This window comes from Drosophila busckii, chromosome 2L (assembly GCF_011750605.1).
Source record: "Drosophila busckii strain San Diego stock center, stock number 13000-0081.31 chromosome 2L, ASM1175060v1, whole genome shotgun sequence".
In the NCBI taxonomy this organism is placed as follows: Eukaryota; Metazoa; Arthropoda; class Insecta; order Diptera; family Drosophilidae; genus Drosophila; species Drosophila busckii.
This window is the reverse complement of record NC_046604.1, coordinates 19,062,273-19,087,774: the sequence shown is the minus strand read 5'-3', so window position 1 is coordinate 19,087,774 and position 25,502 is coordinate 19,062,273. Positions and strand designations below refer to the sequence as shown.

The following is a 25,502-nucleotide window of genomic DNA, read 5'->3' as shown; positions in this document are numbered from 1 at the left end:
AGGGAGAATAACAGCGGTGTAGGCATATGACAAGCTCAAGTGTGTCGCATTCGCTTCCAATGCTGCCGCATGTCAGGAGGAGCAAAGCGAGAAATCGAAAAGGCATGTAGAGAATGCTCGGCAGCGGCGTTATCCATGTTCTCTTTTTCACTAACTCTGTGATTTTATGTGACACTTTTGTGTGCTTTCTGCACTCTCTCTCTCTTTACCTCCGCACTAAGTTAGAATACTCGTTACTGACAGGGCTGCATTTGACAGTCGTTTTGCAAACATGTCGAAGCCATTAAGACAATCATGCGTTTTGCCTGTGAATCTTTTTTTTTTTTCTTGATATCATTTTCCTCATATTTGTTTTTTTGGTAGCTAACACTGTCGAAGAGTTTTTCATACAAGAGCGTTTCACTTCGTTTTATTGCTTTTATTTTGTGTTTTTTGTTGAACGGGTAGACTCTTTTGTTTTTGTGAAAAATGGCTGCACATCACTTCCATTGTATTTTTGAGAGTCTGACTCTCAATGCCGTGCTGGGTGTTTGTCACAAAGATTTATGCGTTGCAATTTACAGACACACATGTACAACATATAAAGCGTTTGTTTGACGCTTACATTGAGTGGAAAGAATGCAAAGTGGTCAATGGGAGATGTTGGATTGTTGAGGAAATGGAATTTCTGAAGGATTTATAGTCAACGTAAACCTTTGCTCTAGTTAAATTAAATTTATTTGTATGTATATGCGTTAGCATAACTTAATTTTTCAGCTAATTTTGATGTTGTATAATATATACAATTTTGTTTATATAAAGCGATGTCTACAAAGATTATTTTTAATATAAAACGAGAATGCTATGTCCTATACTTAGTCATCACTGTAAGTTATCACGCCTCCAAAAAAGCCACCCTTTTAATTTGGTTTGTTTTTTTTTGTCAATGCATTTTAATAGTGAAAGGGACCATAAAAAGCAAGAGCAACTATAAGTCGCTCCCCTATATGAAGTTTGGGTGGATGGGAAAGGAGGGCGTAGCGCAAGTTAAGAAGTGAATTTAGCAAAGCGGCAGGCACAAGGGAACATGGGTAAAAACAAAGTGAATGGCTATAACGACAGATTGAACCCTTCGCTTTTAATGCAATTAAGTTTAATTGAAAATTTTCACTCCAAATTATGAGCCGAACGTGTTGTATGAAGCGCTCAACAACTGGCAGAGAGACACAACCCCCGCAATCAGGCTGATGGAAATTAACAGGGAGACACTCGCACACAGACAAACACATAAACATGTAGAGCAGCAGACTGCACGTACAGTGGCGCAATGATAGAAGGCTGATGGTCCCGACTGGAAGCAATCAAGCGTACAAATCACTAACCGAAAAACCGAAGGCAGCAACAAAAGTTTGCTTTGATGAGAGAGTGGCCAACTTGAGTGAGCCGTGCGTCCGTGCGTCCGTGCAGAGCAACCAGCACTTTATTACAAAACAAACAAAATAGCAAGACCAGTCGGCACGTTGCTGGCTGGCTACAGGGCTGGTGGGCAGGACTCATTTCACCTTTACTAAGTTTGCCCGCTCGGCATTTAACTTATCTTTTATCTTGATTGCTGTTGACGATGTCAGGGATAATGATGATGACATCGCTATGTGTCCTCTGATTTTAGCTCACCTGCCTCGCACCTCTTCTTATCCCTGCCTGGATATCTGCTTACACAAGAACTTGCCGCTTGATTTTAATTAGCATTTGACACAGCAGCTTGACACGGGAAAATTTTGTAACTGCTGGCATATGCTTGCTCATAGAAGGGTAGTTGCATAGATGAAGGGTGGCGCGTGTGGTGATGTTGCAGGTGGTATTTACTGCCTAATGAGGCATCGCACAGGTTGGAATTTCTAATGTCCCAATGCCCAAAAAAAATATGCTAGATGCAGATAAATTTTTCGTCAACGTAAATACGTAAATAGTACAGACAGTGAATTTTTTCTACATTTTCGAATATTGAAACAGCTAGCATTGCTGTTTATCAATGAAGTTTTTCTATTGGTTGAGATACTGAGCAAAAGAAATGCACTAGGTCACCTTTATGTGTCGTTAATTTGTCATAAGAAGCGCTGTGTCGTAAAATTTAAATTGATTTTATATATCTAAGACATGAGTTGCGTTGGACACGTTTATTTTTCTCTTTCTCTATAACTCTATATCTATAACACCTAGCTCTGGATGTATGTAGAGCAGTAGTGTCTTTGCTATATGTATGTCACCTCTTTATATATATGCCCAGTGTATAAACGTATGTGCACTTGACGGCCAAGAGGGGGTTTCTATTTGGCATTGTAATGTATTTAGTGGGAGGCAAAGTTTAGCAGGCAAATGCAACTTGGGAAAGTGCTGGAAAAGCTTGTGGTTGAGCTTTGAAGTCTGTCAATGCAAATGTGTGTGTGTGTGTGTGTGTATGTGTGTGAGTGGGTAGATGTATGTGCAAGCTCTCTTGTGTATGTTTTGAATTATTTATATTATTTGCACTTTATATGCAGCCTGGCAGGCAAACAACACCAGACACTTGTGCTTCTGCAGAAATGTTTTTATTTCCATTTATATTTTTTGCATTTATATTTATTTACTCGTACTTGCTGCTGCTGCTGATGCTGGCAAAACATTTGCAAGTGACGTTTGATGCCAATGCATTTATTGCATTTTGCGTTTTGCATTTTTGCTGCAAATACAAACACCACAAAAATCTTGACTCTTGACATGTTTACAATACAAACATGACAGACCCACATGACTAACAGAAACCAGCTGTGGAAGACAGACAGCAAATTATGGGTTGGGGCGCAAATTAGAGTGGGTGTCGAAAAACAACAAAAAATTCACACATGAAAACAAGCTCTTACACCATCAGCATGAGCCCAAAAAAGCAATTCATTTGTAAAAACTTGTGAGTCATTGTCAACACTCACTTCTCCAACTGCAACCCCTTGACCCCATGGCAAGTCGAAAAGTCCAGGAAAATTTACCACTTTGGTCTAAGCGACACAAATTTATAGCCGCATTTGTTGTTCTCTGGGTGTGCGCCATTATGATTCATAACTAAATACAACTCAGTCCACGTAAAGAACTTTTCTCAACATCCCCGGAAACAATTTGGTGAACACGAAACATTCACAAAAACTTTAATTTCGACTCAATGTGAATGTTAAACAAAAAGCTTGCTGTCAAGTAACATTTCTTAAGGGTGCTGAAGTGACAATCAAATTATCGCGCAATATTCTCAGGTTGAAGAAAGAAAAGCAATATTAATAACAACTAATTATCAATTATAATATGTAAATGTCTTACTAATCTCCTTATAAATTTTGAAACATATATTCTTTAGACTTCAGTTTAAATTTTTCTCATCGTTGCTTTGCAGATTCGTTCGTGGCCCACGTTATCTAATTTGTTACGTTATCTCTTTGAACTATTTTTGCTACCATTGAGACAAGTAGCGATGGCTTAGTTGTCGTAGATAGATAAATTTGCTTTAGTGGCAGCTGTTTGTGCCCTGGCACATAAATTTAGGCAAAAATTTAATTATCGCCTTGTACGTGCAGCAACTGGCTTCCAAAAATGTATGCTACTAAAACAATTAGCAGTGCCCTAATTATAACAACAGTCAAAGCAGCTACAGCAACAATAAGAGCAGGGCCTTTGATTGATGGTATAAAAGCTAAGGCGCCTTAAAGAATGCAATGCTAGCAGGCAGAAGCGAATGCGAAGCGTTGAAGGCGCCCACTTGAGTGCTTTGTGTATATTTTAGTTTTAGTTTTTTATTTTGGCTGCCGGCAAGCGGGCAGCAAACAATGTGCAACCGACAACAACAATGTATTTTATTATACACACAGACAAGCACACACATACACACACACATATAGAGAGAAACAAAAAGAAAATTTTTAAGGAAATTGCAGCAAATATTTTGCTTGTTAACTGAAACCCAGTTTCGAAAAACGCTTTTCCTAGTTGCACTTTAGAAATTTTCTTCAAGGCATTTGCCATGCCATGCCATGGTCGCTATTACCACATATACTCATACACACATATGCATACGTCAATGTCTACATCTTATGTGTGTGTGTGTGCTTTGCCTTTTGGGGTTCTTTCCACTGCTCGTTTTTGCATTTTGCATAAGCGCTTGGAAATGCCTTTTGTCGTTTTAACAATTTATGCAAATTTCTTGCATATTCCATGTTGTTACATTCCTTGCTGCTATATATGTATACTTAAAATCCACACACATGCTTACGTATGCATATATGTGTGTATATAGTTGTGTATTTATGGATGTGCATTTAAGGCTTGGCATGCAATTAAAACTAAATTAGTAGGCCTCTAGGCTAATGCAGTGGCTCCGCCGCCGCTTGGCGACTACAGTTTTAAGTTTACTAATTGAATTATTCAGTTGCAATTTCTTGTTGATTAAATGCACACGCAAAACTTTTCCTTCGCTTAACAACAGCCAGAAGAGGAAGAGCAAGACGGCATTGCAAAATAAAGCGTAATGAAAACACTAACGTCCAACAATTACGTTCACAACTTTATTAAATGTTTGCTTGGCATTCTCTTCGGTGTACATATTTTTCTTACATACTCTCTAGAAAATACGGTGAAGTGTAATAAAATAATTTTTATTTAATGATGATTTTAAATGTTAAAGGAAAAGTTTGCCTGGAGTTTAAAAGAATTTTTAATATCGAGCGATTTATTTAATAAAGTTAAAAGTATACCCCAGAAAATTCTGACAAATGCTGTTAGTAGGAAGGGCATCATAACAGCTCTGTCTGGATCTCGTAGCTCTCTTTACGGTTGCCATGTTGGGCGCACCAATTTTTTGCATTGCCAAGTGCTCTCTTGATTGTCATTTATAAAAAACAACCTTTTTAGGTGTTGAACATTACCGCAGGGGTAACCACAAAAACAAAAGCCAGCCAGCTTACTCCTTGTGCCTTGCCTGGTCAGCAAGATATGTAAACAGCCCACACCTACATACACACACTCACACTCTTCACAAAAAGTCTACACGGTCCAATGACTTTTTTGGACTGCGTCGCTTGGGTCAGTGCAACTTTCCAGCAAGCGGCTGGCCTCATGCCACTACCGCAGCTCCACCCCTTAGCCCTAAGTTGAGAAACCCATTGCGACATTTAACCCCCGAATGTTCACATTGAATATTTTTGCTTGAAGCTCAGTTTTTTTTTCATATATACATTTTTTTTTTTGATTTTTCGTCTGACCATAAGTTGAAGCTTTCCCACTATCATTTTCTGCACTTGCCACTTGAATTTTTATTTTATTTTCATAGTACAGAAATAACATTGACATGCGTCTTTGGCTCTGACTCGACGAATGCCAAGCGCTTTGCTGCTGGCAACTCGACACAAGCAACATGTCTGAAAACAATTCCCCTCTCCTTTCCTCCCACATCCACAAATCAAACCTTGCTCCAGGCTGCATTATGCCTTTTGACCCCAAGCACGCTACATTTCGATTCGATTTACAGCTCCGACCTTTGTGTAACGTCTGTTGCATGACTTGGAACTTTTGCCTTCAGTCTGTTGTTTATATTATTGTTATGCTTCGTCTTATTGTAGTTGTCATGTTGCAATCAGGAGCAATGCAAGAAAAGCACCCGATGCGTTTTTTTATTTATTAAATAACGTTCCCATATTTGAACATAACTGACATATCAATTTTCAAACGTGCGAGACGCAGACAAATACAATTTTATATTTGTATTTATGAACATGTGTGTAAAAATACAATATTGGAAACGTTGCGCGAGAGTTTTTGGCATTGCTGTTGCTCTGTAAATGTGTTTGATAGCAAATTGCTATGCCCTTGTCACCAACAGATTGCGTAAAGATTTAGCTATTATGTTAGGTTTGGCTTTGACTTTTTTAAGTCTCTATAAATACTAAACAGATAATTACACTTACCCTTTTTCCTCAAAGCTCTTCGAATTTTTTCCATAGATTTTAGTGTCCTAAAAACGAAAAAGTGAATTAAAATTTTTTTAATTAATTAATTAATTCTCGAATCTTTCTAAGATGCGTCAGCTTATTTGACAATAAACGAAACGAGGTTAGAGAAAGTAGAACTTACTTCGAGGCTATGTAATTTGTTAACTATGTTATCTGTTATCTGAGCGACATTAGTCGTTACTCAGTCTGCTCAGATAGCATTCAGTGCATTCAAGTCAAATGAATTCAGAACGCTAAGCTATGCTAATCCCCTCGCTTATCTGCATTGACTCAGGCTAACCTCAACTGGCATCTTCAACCATTTCCAGTTAATTTCGCTTCCATTGCAACATCAACAACAGCAGCAGCAGCAAAAACTACTTAAATAAGCTAAGCTGCAGTTGGGGCTTGTTGCCGCATATATGCAAATCCACAGAAATTAATTCAGGTTGCAATTGCAGCAACTTCATTTGCAACGTCAGCGGCAATGCGCATTATGCATTGTTTTCATTTACTTGCCAAGCTCCCATTTTCCTTTTCTGTCCTTTCTTTTCACATTTGCCAAACCGCTGACGACTGACAACTGACGCAGCGGAAAAGGAAAAACTCCACCACCCACGTTACCCACAGCCCGTGAAATTTATATGCATGTACATATAAAATGCGCTTTAACCTTCTTCATTGCTGTTTGCTTCTTTTCACCTGCAGGCTCGCATCCGCCACGAATTGTGGAGCACCCTATAGATACGACAGTGCCACGCCACGAACCTGCAACGCTTAATTGTAAAGCTGAGGGCTCGCCCACACCAACCATACAATGGTACAAGGATGGAGTCCCACTTAAGATACTGCCTGGATCCCACCGCATTACACTGCCCGCCGGCGGCTTGTTCTTTCTCAAGGTACGACAATAATAAAATGTGACAATATTTCTGCATGAGATAAGATTACAAATATTTTTTTTTTATAAATTAAAGCTATAACACAATTTAAGAGATTATTTAGAGTCTATACGCCAAATTTGGTGTATAAAATCAAGACATGAAAGAGAGTTTAACATTTTCTTCGACTGAGCAATTGAGAGTGGCATATACTTTATATTCTTTACTGCAACAACGAATCTCAATCTGAAACTCTTTTTCTCTAGCTCTTGCTATGCATGCATAATTATTATGTTGGTTCATAAAGAGCGTAGTAACGGAGAATGGTGAGTGGAGAGTAATGTGAGGCTCAGCGACTGCTACTGTGTATTTAAAATTTTCATTTTGCCAGACCATCTGTTAAGTGATGAACAAACTAATTGCTTTTCTCTTTTTTTATGTTTATATATATATGTATATATAAATGAGTATATATGTATATCTTTGCACACTGGAAAAATATTTTTGCAAGCATTTGTTGGAGATCGAGTGAGTAGGGTGGCCAACAACTTCATTAACGTAAGGTAAACAAACATTAAGAGGGGCACGGTAGGAGTCGCGGAAGAAGAAGCCAAGTGTAGACAAATAAAGACGAAACGGAAGTTGGCAGACAACGCAGCAAAAGTCAGCGCTACTACTGATGAGTTCTGTATGTATATATGTATATGTGTATAGGTCTGCGAGTTTGTGTGAAAGTGTGTGTGTGTGTTCGTATGCCAGTCGACAGTAGTCAGTAGCGAAGCACTCAGCAATTTACGACGCAAAAAGCCAACAACGCGCGTTGATTATGCTGATGATGCAACTGCTGGTAACTGAAGCTAAGGCCTGGTGTTGGAGTTGGAGCTGGGAAAAGTCGAGTCTCCATTTAGGACCAGAGCTTGCCACTTTTCACACTCGATCTGACTACCAGGCGGACTGCCTGACAGACTGCTCGTCTTCACTGTTTATGCATTTGCATACTTATTGGAGTAACTGTGTGTATGCGTTGGTTTTTGCGTCATTGCAAGTCTATTTGTTTATCACTTAAGTGCACAAAAAAGATTCAGGATTCCACCATTCAGGCCGTGTTTCCGTTTTGCAAATGTTGTCGCTGCTCTTTCGTCTCCTATCCCACTCTCTCTCTCTCTCTCTCTCTCTCATCTCTATGTGTACGTTTAGCTAACGTGCTTTAAGTGAATTAATTCAATGCATGCTCTGCTATTTAAATTTGCATACGACTATCGGTCAAAAATAAGCTACATTTTTGTAAATATTTTACGCGCAGCAGAGTTCTGAAATAACTAAACGAATACAATCAGGCCTGCATAAATAAGTGTAGCTCACTGTAGAGCTCATAGAAGCTTAAGCAATATTTAAACAAGACAAATTGTATTTGAGTTGTTTAAAAATATCAAAGCTTTAATTGGATAATATTGAAATTAAACTAATAAAAACGCAACTTGAAACTTCTAACTTGAAAAGTTTAATTTTAAGAATTAAGCCAGCAATTTTATTTTATATATTAATTCAAATGGATTTAATAATATTATTCTTCCTCTACCTTTCTCTCTCTCTCACTGCCTAGCTCGTTTTTCTATGTCACTTGCATAATTTACATTGCAATTCCTCTAGCTTTGAGCTGCTGTGCTCTGCCCTACAATATATCTATTTTGCTCTTTCTTTTTTTTATTCACTATCACTCTCTTTTCTTTGCTTGCCATACAGTGCAACATATTTGAAGTCGGAAACAATTCATCTTACTTATAACGCCAGCTCTACATAACGAGTGGGTGCCCTAGTCGCAAAATGATAGCGAGCCCGAAAAAGTATGCAACAATATCAAATTTTTCTTCATAAGCAGCAAAGAGCGAAGTTTGGGGGGGTGTTCGAGTGAGACAGAACAATAGATAATAATGCCAACTTTAATTCAGCGCACAAGTCCGTGCTCCTTTAAGTAACAATGCGAGGCAAGGGCTGTGGGAATATGCAATAAAATAAAACCAAGCACATGAATCTATGTGAAGAAAGAGAAAAATACAAAACCCACGCTGAATCTAATGCTGAAGTGTAGCACAGAAGAGTGACAATGGCGGGGAAAGCAACAGGAACACAGACAATAATTTACGTAGCTCCATAAAACAAAAAAAAAAAACAAAAAAAAACTGAAACAAAAAGTGTCGGCAGACGCACACACACACATATGCAACAAACACATGTCCATGATTTGCAGCAACTATGCGCGTGTGTGCGCACCACTTTTGGTTTGCCTACCGCACATCATCAACAAGAGTCAGTCCTTGTCCTTGACTAAAAGTTGCTGCCTGCCACTGAACATGCATGTGTATTTGTTCAGCTGTCTGGCTGTGCTCAAGTGTTTCACTTGTAATGCGTTCAACGACGCTAAATGTTTATTTAAATGCCTGCTACCATTTGGCTGTGGCAATACTAGTTTTGTGGCAAGCTTTAAGAGGCAGTCATTAAGGCACATAAATCAAATGCTAACTGCTGCAAATTGCGGGTCCTAGCGTCTTAATTAAAAACTAAAGTCAACTGCTAAGCAGTTCAAATGCACTTTAAATGCAATTAAAGCTCGCAACATCCAAAAGGGGGAGAAAGCAGCGTTAGGCCCACGTTTACTAGGAACTAGTTACTAGCCCTACAGCAATGTTGAAACACATTTTAATGAGTTTAGAAACGCTTAACACATACGCGACTTGATGAAAACAAATTGTGCTTTTACGTTTTATGACTGTATACATCATTTTATTAACTGAGAGTCGAGTAACCAGCAGCTTGGAGATTTCTGTTTAGCTAAGTTATGGCTTTTATATTCAATCAAACCATATAGTATAATTAAGGCTTTAACTGGCTTTGATTACTTCATGGCTCTTGTGTTAACATCGATTAGTACGAATCCAACAAAAATTAAATACCCATGCAATACTAAAAAAAATGTAGGTGACCGGATTTGTTTCAAGCTCAACCAAATGAATAAAACGTAACATTTTAGGGAATTTAAAATTAAATTTACAATTTATTCTCTCATTCCTGTTGCGCTCACATTTTTTGTCTCTGTTTATCTCACTCCCAATAACGCACACACAATTACAAAATGTAACAACATGAAAACGAAATGGCTCCCAAATGAAATGTTGAAAATTTATGGGTATTTTAAATTAAAACGGAAGCGTGTTTTCAACGCGCGAATACACATAGATGATACACACACACACACGCTTACCTAAATACATATACATAGTCAATATATTTTATAGCAGCAGAGCTGGGACCTCTCTCTGTACGGGCTGGCCTCAGCTCAACAGGATTTGTTGCCTTGGCTCCAGCCTGCGACCCCCCGACAAATTGAAGACGCACGTAGCATACGGCGTTTCTCTTGTTGTTGCTATTGTTGTTGTCAAATCAGTTTCAATGTTTGCTGGCAGCACGCACAAAAAGCAACAACAACCAACAATAAACAGTCGAGCAATGCGCCAGAGCGCAGCCAATTCACAACAATTCGCGTGGCTCAAGTCATTAAAGCCATAAATATATTTATGTGACTTTCGGCGCTCTTTTGTCGACTTACTTTTGTGCGCTTTTCCTTGTTTAGCAGAGAGAACTAACTAAACAACAATTTCAAATAAAAATTAAAAGGCAGAAGCAACTTGAATGTATAGCTTGAAGTGTTTATGACGCTTTTTATTTCGCTTAAAAGTCGACAATTAATTACAAACCTAATAAGCTTATATTCTGTGAGATGAAAACTCTTTTTGCACTGTTGACAACTGAAGGTAATGTGACGTATGCTTAATATATAACTCACTGAGAGGTGACCGAAAGATTAATTGAGTAAAGTAGGGCATTGGCTTAAATGATTTATTATTTTTTGCTATTTGCTTAGATTATTTATTTTACCCAACTACTTTTACTCCTTCTATCCATTTTATCGTATTTAAATATAAGCTGGTATTGCCTTCTAGAGTTTGTCTCAAGTAAGCATCTTTGTCTTTGTTTCCAGCAGCTTTGTTGCGCTGACAGTCGAGGCGCCTCAAGCGCATTCGCTTATTTGTTTTACAAAGCACACCCGCGGCACTTAAAACACAATATATATGTACATATATGCAAACACACACACACACACGCACATTGTCAAAAGCAACTGTAGAAGATTAAATGAAAGAATAATACAGCTGAAGAACCCTTTTGTCATCTTCACTTAGCACAACACTTAATTTCACTTGGATGAGGCACAGAAGTTGTGTAAATTGTGCAAACTTTGTTGCTGCTGCAAAGCAGACAAATATGGCACACACGCATTGGTAAGAAGGGGAAAAGAGAAAGCGAGAGACAGAGACAGAGACAGAAGCAGAGACAAAACCGTTCTTGACATTTAATTTAAAGCGCATGTTGGGGAATTCTTTTGTGCGCCCCTGAAAACAAATAAACAAACAGCAAACCAACAGGCAGTCAAAGAAACAAGCGCAAGCACAAACAACTGAGCGACATGTAGTAACTATAAAGTTGCTCGAGAGACATTTTATGATTTGAGCACTTGAAGCACAGCACAGCAGACGCGCAGCAGACAACAGATTGTTCGCTGTTTATTATGCCCAAAAAATCCAGTTAAGGTGGAAGCAAAAAGGATGCAGACGCAGCAAAAGTAGAGAGTTGTAAAAACTCCTTTTGTGCTTCTTGCAGCCATTTGTAAAATTACAGCAAGAAAGCAAAGCAATCTAAGCTGACAACGTTGCTTGCACATAAAATTATGGTTTATATATCTATAATATTCTATTCTGAATTAAAATATATTAAGTACATATTGCTTTTTTCAATTAATGCCTTGCTCCTGCCATTTGTTTTTATCTTCTGAGTGTGTCTCTCTTTATATTTTCAGGTCGTCAATTCGCGTCGCGAAACAGATGCTGGTGTCTACTGGTGCGAGGCTAAGAATGAACTGGGAGTGGCACGCAGTCGTAATTCTACACTCCAAGTAGCGGGTAAGTCGAATTCCCTCTTTTCATATACTTAACACACTTGCCACTGGCTCAGAATGCGGTGTTTGCGTTTTTAATATTCTAAATTGATGTTGATTTTAGTTGCAGTCGTTGTACTCCGCTTCGATATGCTCGTGATTGCTCTGCCTTTTTTTTGCTCCTTCGTGCACATATATATGTATGTGTGTGTGTGTGTGTATATATATTTACACCCACTTAACTAACTAGCTGAGCTAAGTTTTCAGCATGAACGCACCCACTTGTCTTGTCAGAGGTCTCTGCCTCCATCAAAGCTACTACTAACCCGTTTTAGTTGCTCTCTTATTTTCGTTTTTTTTTTTTTGCCTTTCGTTGCTATTCTTCATTTGGTATTTTGCTTTTTGCCACTTTGTGACTTTTCAAGCTTTTTCGGTCTGGTTAGTGAGTTGGCTTTGGTTAAATGCTTCACTTGAGTTGGCTTTTTTCGCCCACGTTTTATGTGTGTGTGTGTGTGTGTGTGTGTGATTTATTGGCGCATTTCGATAATGCTCTGTGATATTCCGTTGAGAAAGGCTTTCATTAAAGAAAATTCTATTAGTTGGGCCTACTAAAAATTTGATGATTATCATTTATTTTATTAATTTTACGAAAAAGTGTTGTGTAATTGACTTTACTGAACTTGACGCCCTTGCCAATTTTCGAAGATTTTCCGCTTCAGTTGCGGAGCATTTGTCAGCAACATGCAAAAGCTTGCGGTATCTAAAAAGAAAAAGGCACCGACTCCCTATTGCCTTATTGCAACCACAAACTGCCACTCTGTCTTTTGTTGGCTAATATTTTTCTTGTTTTGTGTGTCGTTTTTGTTATTTCTTACCGCCCACATGAAAATCAATAATGCTGCCCTGACGTTGGAAGTTCATGTTCTCCTTGTATTTTTTTGTCATGTTTTGCTTGTGTTTCCATTTTTTTTTGTTTGGCTCGCGTGAGCTTGGTTTGCTTTTTGCGGTATCCTTGGGGAATATTTTTCAATATTTGCATGTAAATCACGAAAAGCACGTCAAATTTGTTTGCTTGGTTAAAACGTCGTTATTGCGGCTCCAATCGCTTGCAAAAGGCGTTCGCATTGATTGGGTTAGGCAATAAGTCTTGCACAGAGGCGAAGGGTTTTGTCAATAATAAGCATGAGTTACTCGCATTTGAAGTTGTCAGCAGAATTGCTGTCACAATACGCATACGCAATGTGTGCCGAATGGAGAACACACAAAAGCTTTAAATGCTTACTCACTCGTATGCGTATGATAGCATGAGTTGATCGCTATTTTGGCATAAATTTCTTTTGTATATAAGCAAACGGTCATTTATTAACTCATTATCAGCGCTCTGGCAGTTTGCACCTTTTCAGCGTGCTTTTCCGCTTGAGTGAACTGTGCGGACCCAAACGCCTACAACTTTCGCCAGTGCCAGTGGCACTGAACCTGACACTGATTATGACTTTGATTAATTTATTGATGGTTGGCGTGTTTCCTGCTGTGCTGTGCTCTGCTGTGCCGTAACTTCAGCCAGTCGCTCGGCAAGTTGTTGCTGCTGCTACTGCTTTGAGCACATTAAAACTTTTTGGCATTTGTTTTACTGTGGCAGGCTGCTCTCGCTTTCGTATGTACTTTCACCATATGCCGAATTATTTTTGATTTATTATGGTTTAAGAACTTTACTTTAAATTAACTAAAAGTCATGCAAGAAAAGCAAAGTAAGTATAGAAATTTAAATGCTCAGAAATATTCGCTTATTCACTTTGTAGATTAAAAAATAAAAAGCGAAATTTAATTTGCGTAAAAGCCATCGGATTTAGTCGTTATATAGATACGTTCATGTATATGCGTCTATCCCTCTCGTTGAGTACGCCAAGTGCACAAAGGTTGCTTTTCATGGCAAAAAATTTACTTCGCTTTGCTTTTCAAGTGCTTGAAAGTTACTTGATTTATTATACTACTCCCCTATTTGTTCTCTCTATATATCTGTATGTGTATGTGTATGTGTATGTGTGGGTTCTGTGATATGCTCGCAGGACAAATATTCGCCTAGCAAATTTATAGCCAAGCAAATCGCTCGAGCAGTAGCGACAGGATCTGCGTCGGAGGCAAAGCTAGGATGAGGTGTGCAAATTACGGGTTTGCAATTTGACCACAACGGCAAAAGGCACAGCGACCTGGCAAGATGGAGGTTGGCAGCTGTAAGAGCTGCACAAAAAACTAAAATATATTTATATAAAGAACGTAGAATAGGTATAGAAAACGGATAGCATGCAAAATAAATGCAGACAGCTTGAGTTAGTGCCTTAAATCTGCGGTCTGGGAAAAGCAAAATGTTGATAATGGTGTGATTTAGTATGCAGAGGGCTAAGAAAGCTTTGCAAATGTGTGCGTTGCGTTTCATAAAGTGGGTAAAATGCGTTGCTAAAGTGCCATACAAATTTAAAAAATGTCTGTTTAAGTAAAAGCATTTTTTACATCTCCAAATCAATTATATGTATTTAAATTTATTATGTATTCAATATAATAAAATTAGCTAAAGAGCAAGTAACAAATGACAGCTGGCAGACAAGGTCTTTTAGCAAATAAGCAACAACAACGCGTGTAAGGAATTGCATTTTTTGTGGCGACTGTGTGTGAGTTGGCTGCGTGTATAAGGCATATAAAAATCACATTTATGCCCATTTACCAACAATTTATCTTTGCTGTCAAGCCGCAAACACCAACGCACTAAGAGACAGAGAGAGAACGAGAGAGCTATAGAGGTTAAGGCAGGACAGGGACAGGCATTTATCATGCAAAACCAAGATAATTTATAACCACCACCTTCTGGACAGAGGCCAGTACACAAAACACCGACACACACACACACATAGGCAAACATATATACATAAGGCATGGTCTCATCACTCTTGCCTCTCCCTCCCTTGCAGTGCTGCGCGATGAGTTTCGCCTGGAGCCACAGAACACACGCATCGCACAGGGGGAAACGGCGCTGCTGGAGTGCTCGGCGCCGCGCGGCATTCCGGAACCGACGGTGACATGGAAGAAGGGTGGCCAGAAATTGGATTTGGAGGGCTCGAAGCGTGTACGCATCGTTGACGGCGGCAATTTGGCCATACAGGATGCACGTCAGAGTGACGAGGGTCAATACCAGTGCATTGCCAAGAATCCAGTTGGCGTACGCGAATCTTCTCTGGCTACGCTTAAAGTACACGGTAGGTCTGTCTGGCAGGCACACCAAATTATTCTCCCCAAATCAATGTGTCATGTTAAATTTGCTGGAATCTGACTTGGGTTTGGGATTTGGTTCCTTGCTAGTTTAAACGCTGCTAAGCGCTTCATTATGTTTATTGCAGTTAAGCCCTACATCATACGTGGCCCCCACGACCAAACAGTGCTGGAAGGCGCTTCGGTAACGTTTCCGTGTCGCGTGGGCGGCGATCCCATGCCGGATGTGCTCTGGCTGCGCACAGCCTCTGGTGGAAACATGCCCTTGGGTAAGCCGCAACAGATATGCGAGTATCTATATATGAACATACATAAGCTTATACACCGTATGATATTAGATCGCGTTAGTGTGCTGGAGGATCGCAGCCTGCGGCTGGAACGTGTAACCATTGCCGATGAGGGCGAGTATAGCTGCGAGGCGGACAATGTGGTGGGCGCTATTACAGCTATGGGCATGTTGACGGTCTACGGTAAGTGTTATGAGTTTGTTTAATAATTCTTGTATATCGCTAGTCTAGGCACAATTAGCTAATTAGTTTACTCCTGCTCCCACTGCTCCCACAATGCACAATGTAGCGCCTCCAAAATTCATACAACGTCCCGCCAGTAAGTCCGTTGAGCTGGGTGCTGACACGTCGTTCGAGTGTCGCGCGAGCGGCAATCCAAAGCCCACTATATTTTGGACAATCAAGAACAACAGCACTTTGATCTTTCCTGGCGCGCCGCCTCTGGATCGCTTCCACAGCTTAAACACTGAGGAGGGCCACTCTATTTTGACTTTGACACACTTCCAACGCGCTGACAAGGATTTGGTCATAGTGTGCAATGCCATGAACGAGGTGGCTAGCATTACCTCGCGTGTGCAGCTCACCCTCGACTCACAGGAGGATCGCCCGCCGCCCATCATCATAGCAGGACCTGTTAATCAAACGCTGCCCATTAAGTCTCTCGCGACTTTGCAGTGTAAGGCAATTGGATTGCCCAATCCCACTATATCCTGGTATCGTGATGGCATACCCGTGCATACTAGTGCCAAGCTTAATATTACCGCTGCTGGAGACTTGATTATATCAGACTTGGATCGCCAACAGGATCAGGGCCTGTATACTTGTGTGGCCAGCTCGCGGGCCGGCAAGTCGACCTGGAGCGGTTTTCTACGCATCGAGCTGCCGACCAATCCAAACATCAAGTTCTATCGCGCCCCTGATCAGAGCAAATGTCCCACTGCTCCGGGTCAGCCAAAAGTACTGAACGCTACTGTGGCGGCCATGACTATCGTTTGGCCAAGCAGCGACAAGTTGGGCGCCTCCCCCTTTCTTGGCTATAGCGTGGAGATGTTTTGTACTAACAAGAGCAAGACCTGGATACCCATCGCCAGTCGGCTTACCGAGCCCATTGTCACCGTCGACAGCCTGGAGCAGGGGGCTGCTTATATGTTTATTGTGCGTGCTGAGAACGCTTTGGGCTTTTCGCCGCCCTCGCCCATCTCTGAGCCCATCACGGCCGGCAAGTTGATTGGACTGCGGGATGGAAGCGCTGGCAGCTCAGAATTGGGCAACTCGCAGCTGATGCTCAGCGATGTTGAAACGCTACTGCAGTCCAACGATGTTGTTGAGCTGTTGGAGGCCAATGCAAGTGACTCGACCACAGTGAGACTTGCTTGGGACATTGACAGCGGTCAGTATATCGAGGGATTCTATTTATATGCGCGCGAGCTGCGGTCTTCGGAGTACAAAATGCTCACACTGCTTAATAAGGGCCAAGGAATCAGCTCTTGCACGGTGCCCGGTCTGGCAAAAGCGTCTACGTATGAGTTTTTTCTTGTGCCATTTTACAAGAGCATCGTAGGCAAGCCCTCCAACTCCCGTCACACCCGCACGCTTGAAGATGGTAAGCTGCCCAAGGGCTTAGTCTAGCTCGCTGCTAATCTACTCTGCCTATGCCTTCCCTCAAAACTAATCTCTTAATCAAAATTTCATGCGCTCTCTATCTTTTGTGCCCACAGTGCCCGAAGCACCACCGTACGGCATGGAAGCTATTCAGTTCAATCGCTCCTCTGTATTTTTAAAATGGTTGCCGCCGCAACCAAACCGTACACGTAACGGTATGTGACAAGAAATATTATAAATATAGTTTTTTATAGTCAGAATATGCTCTATATGCTGATTTAAGCTTTCAAAAGCGAGTTAAAGTAACGAGAATTAAATTTCGGCAAACTATTTGCCCTTGTATGATGTGTAAATAAATTACTTATGAATGTTTTTCAAGTATTTTGTAAGGATATTCAAAGTGCGACTCGAGTGTTGTCAGTGCTTGTTTGCTTGTTAACATTTAATTTCATTTGTCTTTTGTGTATTCCCGCTGTGCCAGGCGTGCTCACTAGCTACAGCGTTCTCGTCAAGGGCCTGGATGTGCACAATACGACGCGTATATTCAAAAATATGACCATTGATGCCGCGACACCAACGCTGCTGCTGGCCAACCTCACCACAGGCGTCACCTACTACATTGCCGTGGCGGCGGCCACACGCGTGGGCGTTGGTCCCTTCAGCAAGCCTGCCGTGCTGCGCATCGATGCTCGTACCCAATCTCTGGACACTGGGTACACTCGGTGAGTTGAAAACCTGGGGTGTTTGCTTGGCCGGAGGGCTTATTGTGTCATTGTCGTTGGCTGTCGAGCTCATTTGACTGCTGGCGCTGGATACAAAAGGCAGGCGGGGCTGGGCTGGCGCATCAATCCATTAATGGCAAACGACAATGGTGGCCGGGAGTTTGAGGCTAACGACAGAGCTGCGAGTCCGAATGACCATTAAACTAAGCCTCGCATAGGCACGTACTTCCTCCTGGTCATATATCGCAGCAAAGCTCATGCCGCTTCATTTCATCTTTCTTCTCTCCTCATTTTTGCTCTTGCTTGCCTTTTGTTGTGTATTCATAGTCTAAAGCATTCTATTTTACTGTCATTGTATAGGTATCCCATCAGTCGTGATATTGCCGATGACTTTTTAACGCAGACCTGGTTTATCGTCCTGCTGGGCTCCATCATTGCCATAATTGTGTTTCTATTGGGTGCATTGGTTCTATTCAAACGCTATCAATTTATAAAGCAGACCTCGCTCGGCAGCTTACACGGTGAGTACTCCCGCCCTCGAAATCCAAGCCCATACGCCTCTTTATGAGGCTGACAATTTAAATATTTTTGTTGTAGATTACGTTTCATAGACTTTGCATTATAGGTTCGCCTTAGTTCTAGTCTGTCTGGATTTAAGTTAAGTAGCTGGTGTATACTCAATGGGAGGTAATTACTTGTGCACAAGCGTATTAGGATATTAACAGCTGTTGAAGTATTGAGAGCGAGTAGTTAAGTTTTAATTTACACAAAAAGCTGATGCAATATGGATTCGCAATGTTTTTGTTTAAATTGTATCAACTAAATATTTATAAAGCTAATGGACTTAATCAAAAATATTAACTTCCAGGAGTTTCAAATGAGTATGCTTGAGAGCATGTCCTTATAAGACAGCCCGCTTATTTTCATCTATGATTTATGGCTGCTTGTTTACGACTAGTCTCAATTAGGCTGCCGTTTTGTTTGTTGTCGAACAAGTACACAACACGCACTCATAACATTTGTTTGTAGCACTTACTGATGTAGCGCTTAACGCTGGCTAATAACCTTGGGAGCCACGCAGAAATACTCATAGCAAGCTTGAAGGTTAAATTGGCGATAAAAAGATAAGAGCACAAAGTAAGGTGGAGAGTTGTTAAAACGACAAATGCGCACGTGAAAATCACATCAATTGTCTGGTGGAAACGGTAAAAATAAAAGAGCAAAATTTAAGTAGAGTAGCGCAAGAAAACCTGTGGGGAAGAAACGCTCAATGCTTGCCAATTGAATATAAACTGAAATTTCCGTTTTTTATTACTTGCACGTTGCTTTTTACGGCTGCTTGGCAAGCAAGTTTTAACTACAGCAAGGATTGTCTCGTACTTGAACTTAACTAAATGTTAAACGTGTGTGTCTATTCGATATTCATTGTTGTTTATTCCAGGTAATCACGCAATTGGTACCGTGCGAAAGTTTCCAACATTGCCCATGAATGGAGCCGGTGCTGGCTGCTCCGGTGGAAGCAGCTCTAATGTGGGTGGCCCTAACGGCCTGTGGATCGATCCGAGTGGGGCCATTTGGCGACAGGCCACGTCATGTACGACAAAAGAGCCACTTCCGGGCTACGCACAGGCCACGGCCCAGCAACAACAGCAGCAGCAACACCAACAACAACAACAAGGACAATCAAACACTCAACAGCCGCTGCCTGATTATGAAAGGTAAGCCTGATTTGAAAAGGGGTTCTTGGAATGGGGGAATGAGCGGTTTGTTTATCAGTCGTGTGCGCGCAGGAAGTTGCCTTAATATCCTGTCCACGCTTCGCTGCCTGTTTAATTACAAAAAATTGCGATTCAAGCCAAATGCTTAAATGTTTTACTACTATGCGGGTAAGAGTGGGCGTGCTGTAGAAGGAGAGGCCGCACTATTTACGATTCGCTCGTAAAAATTGCGGAGACTGCAGCCACAGCTACTTCAATAAGCTACCAAGCCAAAATCCAACCCAAGCCGACTACCCCCCAAAAAGCGTACAAAAACAACAACAACAACAACAACAAATGCCATTAAATTGTTACACTTGAACGGGTTTTACTTTGGGCATGTGCCCGAACCTGGTACCGACTGCTACTGCTACCGTCATCTGTTTATTGTATGCTCCCCAGCTCCACTGGAACACTCCACCGGCATTACCGGCTTTTACTGCCCCCAAGTGCGGGCATTTATGTTGTTTGTGCCCCCTCTCCGCTTCATCACTATTTACATTTCCATACGCACATGAATTTTCATATTTTTCTTTTCATTTCCTTGCTTTGTTTTTTCAATATTTGTCTGTTGGCATTTCCCTTGGTTTGCTGGGTGTTGATTTTACCCAACTGCGTACCTAGTGAATTAAGTTGGCGTCCGCCTTGGGATGCGTGGTTGTGCTTTATAAATTATACTAAAGCCCGCAATCAATAAAGATTAAAAATTGTCATAGCGCTACAAAAAGAGTTCCATGCAGCCCGTTGAGCTCTGCTTCTCAAATTTAAACTATATCAGTGCTGGCTTCAATAACACAGCTTACAGCCATATTTTGTAATTCTTAAACACGAAAATAATATTCAAAAAATCTTCAATGCTTCATATTTATGATGGAATTTTTAAAATTAATTTTGTAACTTTCTTTATGATGCCTCAACTTATTTATTGAGTAAAAATACAATTATTTGAGTATAAATAAAGACAAATTAGCACGAGGGCATATATATTTAGTTAAATTTTAAGAAAATATTTCTATATTTGCTTCTGATTAACCGCCTTAAGTTGCCTGGCAACTTGTTAGCTTTCCCCTCATGTACTATTGTTTTAACTTTTAAAATATTTTTGGCTCTACTGTTTTTTTTTCTTTTCTTATGCTTGTGCTCTTTTATGTGGTGTTTTTTGTTATTATTGACAAAGTTTCTTTAAAGCTTAATGTACCGTTGTGGCAGCAATAACCGAAAAGAAAACAAGGCGCAATAAAAAGACGCAACTGTTGTTTGCGACATATTGTTGTCTTGCGTTTTTTTACTTCTGCAGCCACCCCCAGTACCACGCCCCGCTGAGCACGCCCACGAGCTCTGTGTACTTATTTGCGGCATTTTACGCATTTATTTGTTTTTACTTTCTTACAATATTCCAAGTACTGAGCGTTACACATTGAGTGCAGCAGATACCTCGAGCAACCCTCCGTCCAAAAATTTCATCCCCCTCAAGGCCCAACTGGGCCTCCTTCTAGCCACATCACTTTGCTGCTCCACCAGATTTTCCTAATGCTGTGTTGCCACTTCCGTTACGCGATTTTCATTATTTCCGTTTCAATTTTACCTGACGTATACTCGCAAACTTTTCGGTGTATATTGTTGTTGTAGTTGCTGTTTTTTGTATTTTTTAACAATGTAAGAAAGTCGTAAAAGTATAACGTAAGTAAACATTATCCTCAATTTTTGTGTCCGCCATGCTCGTCGACACCCCTCTCTCTTTACCCACCTGCAAGTCTTGGAAATATTGGTGGCACTTGGCACGCTTTCATTTGAATTTCCAATTAAAATATTTAATTTCTTTGCCGGCTTGTCTGTTCCCCAACATCTTGGTGGGAATCGTTGGTTGCTCATTTCGCGATTCTATATACCTAATAGCTCCCACCGTTTTTACGCGTTAGGCACAAATATAAACGTAATTTTCACCGCTAAATTAACAATTAAAAATTGATAGCCAAGGGGCATTGCCCACCCCCACGGCAATTCACAACTCCAAGTCTTAAGCTGTTTTTTATATGCAAATGTTCTTACTGTAGCTTTGTTGTTGTTACCCTTGTCGCATTAACGTTCGATTGTTGAAAGTCGGTATGCTTTAGTCAGTTGTGTCGTTATAAGCAATTTGATTTATGTGGGTTTTTAAATCCAATGAATACGGACAGTATTAAAATGTTAAATGTTTCACTTGCTAGCAAACTTTACGCAATTTAAACTGCAAATTACGCTTTAGTAATTTTTGGTGGGAAGTCTAAGCAAACAAAGCAACTGGCAAATGCATTGGCGAAACGCGATAGATAAGCATTATCTCATTAGCTAATTAGTGCACAAAAATTTGCGCAATAAAAAAGTTTTTGCATAAAAATTTTGCAGCCAACACACCAAGTTGACTACAGTTAGTTGTGTGCTGTGGATGGGTATGTGTATGTGTGTGTGGGTTGAGAGCTAAACTAAAAGTTTAGTTACTGATTTAAATGATTTTCTGTTTTATTGCAATTTATCGCACTTTTTATCTGATTGCTAGACGATTACTAATTAAAAAGTTTTTAATGCATGTGGCGAAGGCTAAATGGACGAATGCGTTGGCAGACAGGCTTTTGGTATGCATATGCATTAAGTGGTGAGCAGGAATGGAAAAATGTTTAATGAGCTGTTAGTGCTGTGCTGTGCTCAATTTCCGTTGCATGGCTTTTTCAAATTTCGTATTAACAAAAGCAACTGTGTGCAGTAACAAAAGCAATTTCCTACGATTGATTTATGATCGGCGATGTATCGCCAGACATACGTTTATTAACCAGCATATCTAACATCTCTCTCTTTCTCTCTCTCCGTCTCTCTTTCTCTGGCTTTATATTGCAGACTGTCACCGCTAAATATGCCGGATTATGCGGAAGTTGCATGTTCGACATTCAAAAGTCCACACAATGCAGCAGCCGTGAACGGAAATGCACAACAAACATCCGGACAGAGTGCTGCAGGCACATCATCCTTGTACGATAGCTGTGGAGCCTATGCTACAACAAATGTTGTGGCCAATGTGAAGCTCTATCAGAATCGTTATGCTGCCACCGCGAAGCCGGCCAATAGTATCAACAACAACAATAATGGCAATCTGCTGCTGAGCAGCAGCAATGATTATCAGTCTACCGGCATGTACTCTGCTCCGCCTAGCGCACACTATGGATGCCTGGAGCCGCAGCCCAGTCTAATGACTGCATCCACTGCCTCGACTGCCATTTTAAGTGGCTCGCCGGCGAAACACAAAAAGATCAATATCACTGAGAACAAGCTGGAGCACCTGGGTAACCACAAGTCAGAGCGCACGAATCCCTTCAATCAGCAGCAGCAGCTGCTGCTAGCGAGCAATGCGCTCAAACAAGGCCTGGGCGCCTATGCAAACACCACATTGGCCGCCCAAATGGCCAGCGGTGGCGGAGTGGGCACATTGCGGCGCCAGCGACAGCCCAAGACGCTGCACAAAAGCGAAAACAACATATTGGGAAAGTCCAGACAGCACAGCAGCAATTCTTCTAGTTGCTCAACTAATAGTAATGGTAATTTTGACTTTCTCACCGGCGGACCGGTGTCTGCCACCGATAGCAACATCGATGCGGACTTTTCGGCGCTCTGCAATTCTACTAATCAGCTGCTGAACGATTGGGCTTCGAGCGCCTCAATTGCGGCGGCAGGCAGCGACTATCATTTTGGCAGCAAGCAACCCAGCAAACAGCATTTATATGTGAAAACCAAGGACGGCACATGGTCGGCCGTCAGCTCGGATGCTTATCAAACATTCAAGCAGCAGCAACAACAACAAACACAACCACAACAATTTCATTCTGGCACAGGTGACAACAAGCCCCTAGGTAGTAGCATCAATCCTCCCCATAGTGCAAGCAGCCTGGCTGCCGACAGTAAATTCCTGAGTAGTTTCGGTGCCAGCGCCAATGTGTAGAGTATACTTGCTGGAGTGGGGTGGCAACACCCTGGGTCTCCTCTAAGCCTTGCTGTATTTGCTCAGTAGGCTAAGCGTAAAACTAAAGTTGTGAACAGCTGCAAGTTGAGCCTGTGTAGGTCTAAGCTATGCAATACTCAACTTTAAAGGGTAAGTAACAAATCTGTTGCAAGTAACGGACTTAGATATGAGACATATTTCAATTTAAGTGCAAACATCCGCACCGTAATTTATTGAAAATTACTATAGCCGCTATAATTTCTATAGAGTTCTGTTATTTTGCTCTGAATTTGTGATTATTTTATCCATCGCAAGTCAAGTTACCTACCCTAGCTAGCTGCATATCCGACCTGTATTGCAAGAGCATTATTGAAAACTATAAACAAATTAAGAAACTCGTATTCATTCACAACGAAATATATGTAAAAGTCTATTTGCTTGTAAATAATATCAGTTTATACAAAATTTAAAACTTATAAAGCAAACAATAATAAAGAATAGAGTTGCAAAAGTAATATATAGAAATATATACACATACGATTGCATCCGACTGTATTAAGGAAAGAAAATTAAATAAAATTATTGTAGTACACCAAACTTTCGGCAATGTTTTGCGCCAAACAACCCTAACGACACACTATTTAAAGTTTAAAATGAATCTGGCTCCAGCACTTGAACAAAACGTTTAATTAGCAGCAATAAAAAAGAAACAAATAAAATGCAAAATGAAATCAGTGCAATGTATAATAATCCCCAAGAGAAGCGATATAAATGCTAATAATAAGGCTGTTAAATGTAAAATATTATAAATCATAAATACGCAAAGCTATGCAAGAGTCAAGTTATCATAAAAAAAATAGAAATAGAAAAAACGTAAACTGAATATAATAACTATGTTTAAATGTAATTAACTAAAAACTAGATTTAGTTTGACTAGCCTAAAAATACTCTTAAAATGCCGCAAATAGTATCGTATTATAGTAATACACTAAAAAGTGTAATTAATCAATTAAACTAAATTGATAAAATAAGCGCAAGCACGCGTGAAAAAATTATTAATGCTAAAATAAATAAAACTACCTTTAAAGATAATACTAACGCTTAGTATTCTACATTCTATATTTTTTGGAACATTTTTTTCGCGACTAGTCTCGACTATTTGGAGGCGCCGCAGCTGCAACTACACGTTGTTACAAAATTCCACGGATGTTATCGTTTGAACGCAAACGGACAGGTAAACCAATAAGCACCACAGTTGCCCGAAAACCAACTAGCAAACTGTGCAAAAATAAAACCATGTCCTCGCCCCGCGAACAGCAAATTAATTATGCACTATGAAATGCAGTGCAACCTGCCACCCCCACCTGCCGCTACTCTAAATGGCTGGTGCGCAATCATTAATGCACAACTGTAATGAGATATTGTTTGTAGTCCTTTTAGCAACCCCGCACATCTCTTTTTAAAATTGCGACTGTTAACATTGCAAATGAATTCTCTGTCTCTCTGAATTGGTTGTGTTTTGTGTTCGCATTCGCGTGTAAAACAATTTACAAATTGTTATTGACAATTTATGTCTGTTGTTTTGTACGCATACATATACACATATTTTTTATGATTTCCCCTTTTGTGAAATTGTGCAGGCAATGAAAATCAATTTAAACAAATGAAGCGTTAAAATATCCCAACAATTTTGCTTAATGCTTGTTTCGTTATTGCCATTATTAGTTGCATTATGAGTTTTAAAATCCCAACAACGGAAGTCAGACGATCACATTAAATTACATTTTAAATGGAATAATAGTATTTATTTTATATACTAAATTCAAACGCTTTAAGAATTTTGTTGACCTGTCCACCGCCACCATTTATTTTTAATTATTATTGAAATTATGCAAATTCATAGAAAATCTTCTAAATGTTCTATCCTTGGAATAATTTTACTTAAACTTTGCCTCCATTTGCAAATCCATTTAAATGTATATAGCTTATGCGCTCTCGCTTTAAACGCTCATGTGGAGCAACTGCCACGACAATCAATATTGTTGTTTATG

The 25,502-nt window shown here is 40.3% G+C and overlaps 1 protein-coding gene across 1 annotated transcript in view; it reads left to right on the top strand.

The window, feature by feature from the left end:
* LOC108594359 (roundabout homolog 2) overlaps positions 1-24,319 on the top strand; it is a 31,590-nt gene extending 7,271 nt beyond the window's left edge. Inside the window, exons 2-12 of the mRNA XM_017979517.2 lie at positions 6,693-6,886; positions 11,778-11,880; positions 14,819-15,103; positions 15,245-15,385; positions 15,455-15,586; positions 15,693-17,006; positions 17,122-17,220; positions 17,487-17,727; positions 18,088-18,248; positions 19,169-19,445; positions 22,356-24,319. Coding sequence (XP_017835006.1) covers positions 6,693-6,886; positions 11,778-11,880; positions 14,819-15,103; positions 15,245-15,385; positions 15,455-15,586; positions 15,693-17,006; positions 17,122-17,220; positions 17,487-17,727; positions 18,088-18,248; positions 19,169-19,445; positions 22,356-23,451 — 4,043 coding nt within the window. The 3' untranslated portion in view covers positions 23,452-24,319. The remainder of the gene's footprint in view (positions 1-6,692; positions 6,887-11,777; positions 11,881-14,818; positions 15,104-15,244; positions 15,386-15,454; positions 15,587-15,692; positions 17,007-17,121; positions 17,221-17,486; positions 17,728-18,087; positions 18,249-19,168; positions 19,446-22,355) is intronic.
* Positions 24,320-25,502: the final 1,183 nt, after the last annotated feature.